The following is a 13169-nucleotide window of genomic DNA, read 5'->3' on the forward strand; positions in this document are numbered from 1 at the left end:
AGGTCAGGGGTCACCAACATTCCCCTCTCCACCACACGGGTGGACTGAACAATGAGAATCACAGCATTCAACAGACAGATATTTTATTTGAAATTATTGATACGTCATTCTGCTTTCTGTCAATCATCCGCTAATCAATTAATCCTCCAATGATCTTTTGCTGTGAGGCCGGACAATGGCAGTCAAGTCTTCCTCATCATATTGTCCATCCATCTCTCTCGTCCTCCCGTCTCTTCATGCGTTGATTAAATCAGGTTTTTATTTATAATGCGTGCGCAGGAGGTGGGCTGTGACCGGCAGCTCGGCAGCGGCGCCCGGGAGGATAACTGCGGCGTCTGCGGCGGGGACGGCTCCACGTGCCGGCTGGTACGAGGACAGGCACTGCTCCACCTCACGCCAGAACTACGTAAGTCAGGCAGCCGTCATCCCCCTCTGGTTTCACCGAGCTGATCCTCCCTCCTCAACACGACCCGCACAGGGGAACACACCCCGAACTCAGGCTCACCTCCCTTCAATATCTCATATCTTAAATAAATTGAACAAAATTTAAAAAATCTAATCAAATTGTTGAAACTGCATTTACAAACTTGATGTCTGTGGATTTCACTGCGTGTGTGTGTGTGTGTTTTTTTAACTCCTGTGGTGTCTCTCACTTCATAACTTCATTTGTTTTTTTTAAATGGGGAATTGTATTACGGTATTACTAATATGTCAACCGGATACACGTCACGTCTTCTCTGACAAAATAGTTCACCGTAACACCGACACTACGGCAGCCATTCATTCCTTATGTAAATTGGGTGAGACTGAGTTTTCCCTCCAACTTAATACGACCTTCAATCCAGGTGATGCTTCGTTTGGGTCTTTTCTGACTTGTTCGCCAGTGTTTGATGTTTTCAGCCCACAGCTGGGGTCCACAAGTTAGATTGTTGTCTTTTTTCCTTTCACCCCCCCTATCCTACCTAGTTATGAGCTAGGAAGCCGATTGATCATTTCTAACAAGATGTAACTATATTAGGTCCTGCATGTATTTTGATGGCTGCTGGAAACTTGACACCAACTCAACTCTGAATAGAATTAACACGCCATTTACTTATAAAAGGAAACTTTGAAGTACTTTCAGCTCCTTGCTGCCTGTGTGCTCTATTCTTGTGTTTCGTGGACTTGGAGTGTGTTTGCTTTGCAATCTGGAGAATTACCTCTCTGCTTTTTGCAGACGATGTGGCTCTTTTGGCTCCTGCAGAATGTTACCTCCAGCTTGTAGCGGGGTGGTTTTCAGCCAAGTGTGATGCATATCTAGTCTCTGCTGTTAAACAGTGGACAGCACATTACTGGTTGGGAGAGTGGCCAGGCTCAGCATTAAAGACCAGGGGAGGCGCTCCGACATCCCACGGTGAGAGAGTCCAGCTTGTGTTGTCCAGGCATCTGATCCGGATCCGTCAGGGCGCCTCCCTTTTTAGAGTTTTTTTCCAGGCACGGCCAGCTGCTGAGAGAGCCAGAGCGCGCTTCCAGGACTCCGTATCTCATCTGGCCTGTGGCTGCCTCGGGGTTTCCCGGGAAGAGCTTGAAAGCTTGGCTGGGAAGACCGACATCTGCAACATCCTCCTACGCCCTGCTGCCCCTGAGACGCAGCCCCTGATTAGAAAGAGATGAAGTCTGCCGAAGAGTACCTAAAATGTAGTTTAATTAAATAATCACAGATATTACATATAATATACGAGGATTTAATATCGATTAATAATGCACTTTTCAGATGAAATACCCAACAATATGAGCAAAAACATATTCAAACAAATATTTCTAGATATATATACTGTAAAGATGTACTGTTTATTCAAAAACAAGGCAGTGTGCTTGTGTCAAATTCAATTTATTACATGTCAGGCCCACCAAACTAAAAGCCTCATTAGTTTCCATCATAATAATGAAAAGGATAAAGGCAGCTTTAATTTCAGCAGGGGAGCAGCTCAAATGATAAAACATCCAAAATGATCACAAACCAAAAAAGAATACAGCCTATGACTTGAAACTCAAGTCTCATATGGACTCACAGAGATACGTTCAGCCTCTGTGAACCCATCCACTTTGTAATTAGACCCTCACAGCAACTCACGGGACGGACAGCCAGTCATCAGGGTATGAATGGGTGAATGGGCGTCCGAACACTAAAAAGACATATTCAAGTACCGTAAAATAACCTCCTACATTGGGGTTGGGAAGTGGGTGGAAGAGCTAAATGTCAATGTACATTTGGTGACAGGCACCGAGCGACTATGTGAGTAGTTGGTCAGTCAAGTTAACATCAAACCTTAACTTTCCCAACCCTAAAACACTGTATGCATGTCACTGGTGGAAACTGACATGTCATCCCTGGCATTTCTACTATTTTTATGGAGAAAGTCACACGACTGCTGAGTCTCAAGGATTCAAGTAGACTTGAGGTCTAAAACGTCAAGTGTGAGTTTTTTTAAGAAGAGTGACGTTGGTGATGATTCTCTGTCGGTTTATCACTGTGACTAACAACCGTTACAAGTGATCCATTGTTTGTGCGGCATCGATCGGTGCAGCTGATGTCGCTGGGACGTCTTCTGATGCTTCGTCACAGAACTTTTCCAATTCTAGTAAATTGAGTCTTTATTGAAAAATATCGCAGCCTATCAACTCTGCTTTGAGGACGTCAAGGTTCTTCAAATCTGTAGGGGACCATTGGGGAAAGATGTTTTACAGTTTACACGACCAGTCAAAATGAAGGTGGATAATTCTCTAATGCATTGCCCCCGACATCGTCCAAAAGATCCACAAGTCCTCCTCTCGACACTGCAGGTGTTTCTTGTATTCTGCCATCCATATATATATATGTTTATAAATTCTACTGTATGTTAAAATGAAAGCTTTCCCACCGTGTGTCTGCCTGCAGCTATGAGGACCGTGGTGGAGGTGCCATTAGGAAGCCGCCTTTTCAGACTTCATGCCAAAGGGCCGAATACTATCGGTGAGTCACAGGCGTTAATAAAGACATCTGGCGTTTCATAGACGCAGACACATTAAACACAATGTTGTTCAAGCTATAGCGATGGTAAGCTATATTACAAGAGCTATATTTTACAAAACTACATAATTATTTTGTTGGTTTTGCTCTCTTTTGTAATATTAATTAATATTAATATTATAGAATCTAAAATCCTTTTCTCTTAATTTTTGTGTTTTATGAGAATTTCCCACACCTGTCTAGCTATCATTATAAGTGAACGCATATGCATCTTGATAAGGGCCATATGTGAATATTAAGTCTGCACAAAGGTCTTTAGAGTAATAAACGTCCGTCTTGCTCGGTTTCCCTCAGTTATCGAAGCCGTCTCTCTTAAGGGGAGAGTAGACGAGACCAGTCTGGTGTCTGCGGGCTCCTTTGTGATAGGAAACACCTCTTTGGACTTCCAGAGAGGGACGGACAGGCAGACGCTCAGGACACACGGACCACTCAACGCTGATTTCGTTATCAAGGTGAATCAAAGAACAGGCTTAGCTGTTTGGCAAAAACTGCCTTCTGTCATATTTCTGAAGGTATTTTTGCGCAATAACGCTGTTTTTTGTCATTATTATTACATTATTATTAGATTTGGAAAAAGGAAAAAGGAAACTATTGCTGCTCTCTGATGAAAGAAAAATGTTTCTGGTAACTGTTCATAGATTTGTATGCAGGGCAAAAAGAAGATGACAACAACGTCATTTTCATTGTCTTGAATTGGAAAATGGTGTAAACTGTGAGGACTGGTTGACGACATGATGAAACCTGTTAACACTTTTCAGCATTGAAGTGGTGAACGCAGGTCGCTCACACTGTCAGTGATCTGATCTACAATATTTAGATTTCCATTCATGCAGCGTATACTTCAGGGTGAGGGATCAAAAAGAATAGTGCTGGATGCACTGCATTTTTTCTCTACTTAATAACAGATTAGTTCCTGTTTTATGAAATGTCCTTTTGTATTTTCTTTCTTCATTCATTTGTATCAAAAACTTGCTGTTTGTGGAACTGCCTCATTAAGAGGATTCTCTACTTCACCGAGCTCTTCTTTGCGTACCTCTAATTATTTACTTCATCTCTATTGTACGCTACCGAACATAACAATGTTCTTTTTAATTCATCCTCCCTGTATTGTGTGCAGATGAAGTATGGAGGCTTTAAGGACACGGTGGTCCAGTTTCTCTTCTACCAGCCGATCAGGCACCAGTGGAGAGAGACGGACTTCTTCCCCTGCTCGGCTACCTGTGGAGGAGGTGAGGTGGCCATCCGTCAATCTACAGCAGCCCTAAAAAAGCTGTCTTTGTGTGATTTTTCCAACCTTGTTCAAGTTGTCATTGATCCTCAGTGTCATTCGCAGGTATCCGTTTTTATGGTAACGTACTGTGTAATGGCGGCTTTCCTCCTGCAGGCTATCAGCTGAACTCTGCAGAGTGCACGGACATCCGATCCAACCAGACGCTGCCCGAGCATCACTGCAACAGCTACCCCGAAAACACCAAACCCACCCCCAAACTCAAGGAGTGCAACATGGACCCCTGTCCAGAGAGGTGCAGCTACACTGTCCTGCTTTTGTTACATTTCAGGAACCTTTCAGCCTTGTATTACTAAATGGTAATGAATAATGTACCTGTTTCTTAAAAATGTGGTTACCACTGTGAACCAAGTGAGCCCTAAAAACACTTTAAAATTTAAAAAAGACACAAGACTGAATCCAAGCCCGGGGTCCCCAACTCCTTTCAATAAAAGTAGAGAGTTGGTAAATGTTGGCAAGAAAGTCGTCAATGACGAGAGATATTTAGTCCAATGAGCAGAAACGCTGTGCAAAGCCTTTGACTTCTCACCATCTATTGTAACCTGCTACTCATAACCACTATGTGTGGCTGCATTTATCTTCTATCACCTCCATCTAAGGTCGTTATGACCTCATGACGTGATGCTTTGTCTCTTGCAGTGATGGATTTAAAGAGGTGTTGCCGTACGACCATTTCCAACCTCTGCCTCGGTGAGTGGCCTCATCATCTTTCCTTTTAAAAGTGACTCCATTGCTGACTTTCTTCTCTTGGACGTAACACGAGAGTCGGCGCAGTGTGTCTGTTGTACGATTAGTTGTTGTAATCCTGTGATTTAAAAGACAATAAGGAATCGATATGGTAACGTTACAATAAGATGTGAATCTTATTGATCTGGCCATTGGCCCGACCCAATGGCCTCATTGAAGAAGTCATTGGCACGATTCCATTCACCACACTCACACGCGCAAGGGCTCCTGTGAACTCCACGGGGGTTTAGTTCTGTCCCACTTTTACGTCCCGCCAAGGACACCTTCAAATGGAGAAGTAAAAATGGGTAAACCAAGTGTGCGCAGATGGGACCTTCACCCCGGCAAATTAGATTTACTCACACACCAACGGTTACAGATTGGACATTAAAAAACAACTAAATCAGAGGAATCAAAGCAGAGACGTTATAAGACAAATGTATATATCAAAAATGCACTTTGTCATTGAAGCTGTACTGACAACAATGAGTAGATAGATGAAATGACCTCTCATCCTGAAACGTGAAAATCAGGGAGTAAAGAAATATGAAAACAATTGTATTATTTGTTTCACGTTGTCATGGCAACCCGAGATGTTGCAGCAAACTGCTGTTCCTTTTGTATCTACACTGTTTTCAGCCGTTTTGGTCTCCCACACTGACGTCAGGAACCACAAAGGGCTTCAGGATTCGGCCATCTAGTGTAGACATAGAGCAGGTGTTTGGGGACTCCTTTAGTCTCCGGAAGACATTGTGGGTCTGGTGAGTGAAAAGAAGAATGATGATGATCAACTTGGAATGCAGTAAGGAAGCAATAAAAATGCAGAAGAAATGTCCGACACTGACGAAAGACGAGCAAAGCAAGTTAAGCGCTATGACAAGGACGTCCATTGGGCTTTGAGCACTATGCCTGTTTGTCCCCTGTGTTTGCCCAGCTGGGAGCAGGGACCCTGGACACAGTGCTCGGCGTCCTGCGGCCAAGGAGGCGGATGGCAGGTTCGCAGCATGCTGTGCATGGAGGAGGACATGCAGGGACGGTTCTCCCAAGTGGACGAGTGGAAGTGCACCCACTCCCCTCGACCCGTCACCCAGCAGATTTGCAACACCTTCGCCTGCCCCCAGTGGGTGGCCATGGAGTGGTCTCAGGTCAGTGGGTCCGTCTCCACCAGCCACACAGTCACAGACCGGAGGGCATTATTTGGGGCAGGAAATACCCATCAGTTTTATTTTTCTCAATCAACCTTGAGCGGTTCAATAAATGCTAGAGGAAAGCAGAAATACAATAATTATGTTATTTAATAATTATTCAAATAATTTCTCCCTGCAGTGCACGGTGACGTGTGGTCATGGTCTGCGGTACCGCGTGGTTCTGTGCATCGACCATCGGGGACAGCACGTCGGAGGCTGTGGGGCGTCACTCAAACCTCACGTTAAAGAAGACTGTCTGGTCCCCGTTGCCTGCCACAAGCCCCGAGGTAGGACGCCATACAAACGCATACTCCGGCTGAAAGTACCTTCCGTTCTGTCTCTTCACTTGCTGCACCCCGCCCCCCCCCCCCCCCACCCCCAGTAGTCCTCCCCAATCCTCAGTCCCCAGCGACCACTGATGGAGCAGAAGCACAGATTTCAGAGACTGCCAGGGTTGTTTTGAGGAAAATACCATTAGTGTATCGTGCATACCCATAGCCAACATGCTCAAGGACATCCACGGCTGCCTCCTTCTGAGACGGAGATCAGTCGATTGTGTCCTCGGCTTTCTTTCGAGTAAAGATATTGTATCACGCAAAATAAATATCGCAAATACAGTCTCAACCCTTGATGCTGTTGAACAGTTTGTTCCCATGTGAATGAGCTCTTATCCTACAAAGAGGATGGTGCAATTACAAAAGGGTTTTTTAACAATATCCTGCTTGTTGTTGTCATTTTACATTACATGTTGTTTATTATATGCAGTTTGACTTTTTTTAACTTTTCGATTAATAAGAACAGGTCGGGTTCTCTCGGGTGTAAATAACTTTGTTTCTGCCTTTCTGTCAGACTCCGTGCCGGTGGAGGCCAAGGTGCCCTGGTTAAAACAACCCCACCAAGTAGAGGAACAGCGTAGTGCCACAGAGGACCCCACGTGAGCACACACACTTATTCACACATCAACAACATGCATTCTTCATCTTTCGTAACTGTCTACAGAGACACTGGGCTCTTTAACAAGAGTTAGTCTTGTCTTGACATTTTTGCTTTGATCTGATGGAGTGATACGTTGCTACGGTTGACCAGTACGCAAATGATTATTTTTGAGATCCTTATTTCAGTCTATTTCCAATCAGAAGTTTGGCCGACGTGTATGATAACCAACCTGTTGAGAGGCAACAATTTGATCTCTTTAATGCTGATTGTAGACCAGTCTTACTCTCTCAGACAGTCTGGTCTTTTGCCGTATGCTATGTTTGTTGTGATGTCAATCAAGACAATCGATAATCCCAACTTGTCAAATCGATGTTTGCTCAGGGCCCATCAGCCACCGATACCACGCGTCAAAGAGCTCTATCCGGTCAGCTGAATTACTCTAAATCTGTCCAATAAATGCTTGTCTTTAAGCCGTTATTGAACAGATATTTAGATTTGTTTTTTAAGTTTTGCCATTACATTTCTCACAGGGCAGTAAAAACATTATTTATTATTACTGTTGTAACTCTCCACTCCTGCCTGTATTATTTATTCTTATTTAACAACATGTTAACCATCCATTATTAGCTGCTGTAGTATAAAGCTAAGACATGCCAGGAGGAGGGTTCCACGTTCCTCCACAAGCGGAAAAATGGAAAATTAACGATTGATCACTAACATATACCTTTTTGGAAAAAAAATGTTTTTTTTTAATTACAGTGTTTATGTAATTGAAATGAGAGAGCATTTTTTCATTATTCCCCAAATGTTTCTGTTCATTTGTTTACATTAATGCATTAAATTGCATGATACTTTAATTGCAGATACTTCTTGAAAGTACTCTGCTTTAATGTACTGATTCCTTTCACACCTCACACCTCACACACACACACACACACACACACACACACACAGAGCTTATCCTGGGCTAAGTTAGTCTTTCCGGCAGCGTTTCCTCTCTTCTTGCTGCTGATAAGCACGTGATTATGGCCTGCTGCTCTGGGCCTGGTCCTCTCTGATAGCCTCCCTGGGATCCAGTAGCCCTCACGGCTCACACAAACCGCATAACGTTCATTAATTCAATTGATAATCCAGCAAAAAAAAAGTATATTAAACCCACATCCCCCAATTACTGGCGGCTCTGAAGAGCCTAAAGCGCCCTGCTTAGAAGAGAAAAATATACACGATACTAGTAACAGGAGTCAGGACCAGGGACCAGACGGAACTACGATCTACGGACACCTGCGAGGTGACAAAGCACAAAAAAAATACGGGAAAGTGATGCGGATTAATAAAACGTGGATTATTGTAGAAGGAGAGCGTGAGAGAGGAGCTCGGTGTGTCCTAAGAAGTCCCCCGGCAGTCTAAGCCTATAGCAGCTTAACTAAGGGCTGGTCCGGGCTAACCTGAGCCAGCCCTAACTATAGGCACAATGAAAGAGGAAAGTTTTAAGTTTTACTTTAAAAGAGCTGACCGAATCTGCCCCCCGGACTGAAAGTGGAACCTGGTTCCACAAAAGAGGAGCTTGATAACTCAAGGCTCTGGCCCCCAGCCTACTTTTTAAAACCATAGGAACAACAAGTAACCAGCATCTATGGAGCGCAGCTGCCTTGTAGGGCAATACGGTGTTACAAGCTCTTTAAGATACGACGGTGCCTCACCAGCAAGTGACTTGTAGGTGAGGAGAAGTACCGTAAAATCTATTCTTGATTTAACAGGGAGCCAGTGCAGAGAAGTTAATACAGGAGTGATATGATCCCTTTTCTTAGTTATTGTTAATACACGTGCTGCAGCATTCTGAATCAACTGAAGAGGCTTAAGAGATTTACAAAAGAAGCCTGATAACAAAGAATTACAGTAGTCCAGTCTGGAAGTGACACACGCATTAACAAATTTTTCTGCAGCACTTTGAGACAGGAAGTTCCTGATTTTTGATATGTTACGTAGATGAAAAAAGGCAGAAAGTGTATTTTGCACAAAAAGTGACCTTTAAACATCATTCTGTATAAATCATAGGTTAAATTTAAGTCAAAGACTTTCCTAAATGCTTCCTGAAATGTCAAGATTATGCAAGGCGCCACTTCTAATAATGACTTTTACCAAGTTTCTCTCTAAATCACCAATCCCTGCTTGTTGCTTAGTCCATTACTACCAAATAAATGAGCGGCCTTCAAAGACATTGTTGGTGAGTGACCGTGTGATACAACTAGCAGAGACTAAGTGAGTAAGCACAACATATGGCAGCACAACTGCCTTTTCGTGACCAGTCATTAGCTGCAGTGCACATTAGAAGACGGCTATTTGGGTTCCTGATCCCCATTGAAACTTATATGCGTTGGCTCAGTTTGACTTACTGACTGAGAGGGAAAGAACTCACCCGAACGGCTCCATCAATTCAGCACAATACGAACAGCAGCCCATCCTACCATAAATAGATTATTGTTAAATATATACATCACTAAAAGCAGATGAGACTTAGAGCCTCAAACAGAGTCCACCGTAGTCTGTCCTCTTCTATATTGGCCAACATACCTTTTTTCTCTCTATCTTGTACATTTTGTGATTTTAATCTGTATTACTGATTCCTGTCGATCTTGCTGTTTGTTGGATTACTATTGCTCTCCCTGATTGCAGAACCTTCTATATCCCTGTGTTTAGCTTCGTGCCCGGGCCCTGGTCCGCCTGCAGCACCACGTGTGGGCCTGGCCGGCAGACTCGCGAGGTGAAGTGCCAAGTGCTGCTCTCTTTCACCAAGACGGAGGTGGACCTTCCAGAGGAGGAGTGTGGCGAAGAAAGACCACGGCTGTTGAGACCCTGCAACCAAGGGCCATGTACCAAAGTTCCAGGCCTCTCTGTGGGCCTCAACATGCAGGCGAAGGAGCTGTACAGCTGGGACGACAGGGGATTCACTGTTTGCTCGGCCACATGTGCTGCTGGTAAGGTTTGTGGCCAGTTGAAATGAACTTTTGTCCACTTCAGTTATCCTTTCATGTGCCGCTGATTGCCGTGTGTGTTCTGTAGGGAAGCAGACAGCAGTGGTGAGGTGTGTAAGCAGGGAGCAGGGTGAAGATGTGGATGATTCTCTGTGTGATTCATCCAGCAAGCCCCCAGTAATAGTCCGCATCTGTTCCCCCGAGCCGTGCCCCCCCAGGTAAGAACCCACAAGCCAATCACATACAGTGTTTTCAAGCGCGCCAGGCTTTTTGCCACTGACACGTGGCCATTTAAATGTATTTTGTAGGGTTGTCACAATGAACGCGTTGATCTATGTGATTATTGTGGCTGTGATTAATGCAATAAAGTATTTTAACAGAGTTAATGCAACTTTTGTTTACTTCCGGTGTGCGATTACTCCAAAAACAAAACCACCGCTAGCTGCAGTCAGTTAGATCCGAGAGATCAGGACAGTAGTTGTAGATGGACAGAGCTTTTTGCATTGGAAGTAGAACAAACAGAGGTTTGACGTGCAGCGGAGAACTGAGCAGAGGAATTTCTCCACGTGTCAAACGAAAGGCGACGAGTGACAAACGGACCACTTAAAGCTTTTGTATACTAAGCTAGCTGCTAGGCTACTTCTAGCTCACCATGTACCCTGCAGAGGACCACCACCGTGTCCCTAAAAGACAGTGGTTTGGAAAAACTTCTGGCTAAATGTGGGAGATTGTTGGCTCTTCAAACAAAGCCGTCAAATGATGGAGAGTTGAGAGCAAAGTGCACGAGGACAACAGGAAGAGTCGCTACTCCAACATGTTCCACCCGGTGGGAATCTGCCTCCAAGATGATCAAATGTGTGTGGCTTTGTGTTTAAAATAAAATACAATTAAACAAGTTTTTAAACTCCGCGCTCCCAAAGTGATTAGTCTCCAGCAGTAAACCGACTGGGCTTCTGATCCTCTCCCCAAGAAACGCTGCCTGCTGAAAGCGTGCTAACAAAAGCCAAAGATCCCTTCATTCGCGCGTTGCTTTTGGGCCCTTATACTGTCGGTTACAACTGGAGAATCATGCACGGTTGTTAAGGGTTCTCTTGACCCAAATAGCAGATGCAGGAAGTGGTGGAATATTTGCAAGAGATCATTTCCGGTGTTTCGCAGTCCACATGGTCAAGTTCCTCTAACTCAGTGACCAAGTTGTCCGACCGTCGCGGACGCCAGCGCCCTGCCATTACCTCCAATACGCACAAAGGTACGAGAGCCCGTTGTTTGGCGCTTGAAGGTTTAATTGCTCTTAAATCCTCGGAAGTACCCCAGTAGGTTATTGTAAACACTAGGCCGGTGGTTTAGAGGAAAGCTAAACAGAGCTGCCTACATCACTCGAATAAACACTGGGATTAGAGCCGTGAGTGCAGTCAGAGTGTTTGGCACCATTGCAGAGAGCTGCTCCCAGTAGATGTTTATTTGCCATATTCTTCCACCCAAAACAAATAGCTTACTGAATAGACTGAGTCACTCTCAGTCAGGCTGGTTGAGCTCCTGGGAAAAACTGACATCATATGGCTACTGAATACAGGGACAGGATCGACCTATCCATCTATCGATCAGATGGGGTTTTATCTGACTGAATAAGGTATCGAAGGCTAAAGGTTCACTTAAACCTTTTAGCCATTGAAATAAATTCATTGATGAAAGAAAAGGAAATGCCATGGCACAATTAAACATCTTTGAAAGTTTGTTTAAATTATAAAATAAAATCAAGGTTTATTGCAGACTGACTATAATGTATTGTATTTTGTTTCGGTGGGTTGCGCTGAGAACAAGCGAAAGCTTAATAAATCATTTATAGGTGACCAAAAAGGAACCAATTAACTGTAATCAACTGAAAACACATTGAACGGATTCAAGTTTCTCGGCTGGAGAACATTGTGCTAACGACCTGTAAAAAGTGATCTGTTGTAGTTCTCCACATGTGGGTGTAGCGTGACATCGTATGGCCAGAAAGTCTTGTAAGGAGGACGTTGAGGGTGGATGGACAGGCCATCAAAACATGTGCCCATTTCCCAAAGTATTTATTATGGCTCATGGCTACTTTGTTTCACAGACCCTAAGTTGGATTTTTTTCTTGCCCTAGCACAACAATGCATGAACATTATTTTTGCACAATTTTAATGGCTATTTGGGGTGCATGATCAGAACGTATGGGCCTAGTGTGTATGTAAAATGTGAGGATGAAAGAAAATGGCTTATGTGATCTTGGCTTCCACAAAGACGGAGGAGAGGGAGGCAAATGTAATGGCATGAATTAGAAAAATGATTGAGCGGGGAATTGAGGCCATATCTTCCCATCACAGAAGTCGCTCCTGCTGGAGAGAAAAAGCAGGTTTAAGAAACAGCGGCTTCTCCTTTTCGTACCTGGAGGTTTGCGCAACAGTGGGCACGATTCTCTGAATGTCTTATTTGTATTAATAGAAAATGTATCAAATTGCGTCTGATCGTGATACAGTTATAAACAACCAAAACAGAATTTAACAGATTTATGTTCTACTTGCGCTAATGACTACGAGTAACCTGCATAATGTGATATTTTAATAAAACCACATGCCTCTGGATTCTGCTTTTTTATTTTTACAATACAATTATATTTTGTCTCGTTGATACATAAATTATTCAAGCAACAAAGTTAAGAGACATTGACATGCCAATTAAAAAAGGATGGTGGATTATGTAAGAACGTTTCATTCTCTGATTCATGTGTGATTCAGTTTGTGTGACCTCTTCCCCCTTGCAGATGGGAGGCGACGGCGTGGACCAGCTGCTCGGCATCCTGCGGCGTTGGCATACAAACCAGGAGTGTGTTCTGCATGCGCCTGATGTCCGTGGACCAGCAGGACATTGTGACTGTGTCAGAGGATGAGTGCAGGGAATTCAAACCTGCCATCCTGCAGCCCTGCAACCAGGTGGACTGTCCTCCAGCCTGGGAGACGGAGCCTTGGCAAAAGGTGTGGGCTCCG

General features: G+C 44.0%; 1 protein-coding gene across 2 annotated transcripts in view; it reads left to right on the forward strand.

Moving 5' to 3' along the window:
* adamtsl3 (ADAMTS-like 3) overlaps positions 1 to 13169 on the forward strand; it is an 88694-nt gene that overhangs the window by 63382 nt on the left and 12143 nt on the right. The window contains exons 7-18 of one of the 2 annotated variants that reach the window (XM_078085278.1): positions 280 to 406; positions 2918 to 2992; positions 3344 to 3501; positions 4167 to 4278; positions 4434 to 4572; positions 4977 to 5027; positions 5998 to 6208; positions 6390 to 6537; positions 7100 to 7184; positions 9884 to 10161; positions 10247 to 10376; positions 12947 to 13157. In XM_078085278.1, the coding sequence (XP_077941404.1) occupies positions 280 to 406; positions 2918 to 2992; positions 3344 to 3501; positions 4167 to 4278; positions 4434 to 4572; positions 4977 to 5027; positions 5998 to 6208; positions 6390 to 6537; positions 7100 to 7184; positions 9884 to 10161; positions 10247 to 10376; positions 12947 to 13157 (1725 nt within the window). Of the gene's footprint in view, positions 1 to 279; positions 407 to 2709; positions 2824 to 2917; positions 2993 to 3343; positions 3502 to 4166; positions 4279 to 4433; positions 4573 to 4976; positions 5028 to 5997; positions 6209 to 6389; positions 6538 to 7099; positions 7185 to 9883; positions 10162 to 10246; positions 10377 to 12946; positions 13158 to 13169 lie in introns of those variants that run through there. The other variant, XM_078085279.1, reaches the window with a different exon arrangement.

The sequence above is a fragment of the Gasterosteus aculeatus genome, chromosome 12 (assembly GCF_964276395.1).
Source record: "Gasterosteus aculeatus chromosome 12, fGasAcu3.hap1.1, whole genome shotgun sequence".
Lineage (NCBI taxonomy): Eukaryota > Metazoa > Chordata > Actinopteri > Perciformes > Gasterosteidae > Gasterosteus > Gasterosteus aculeatus.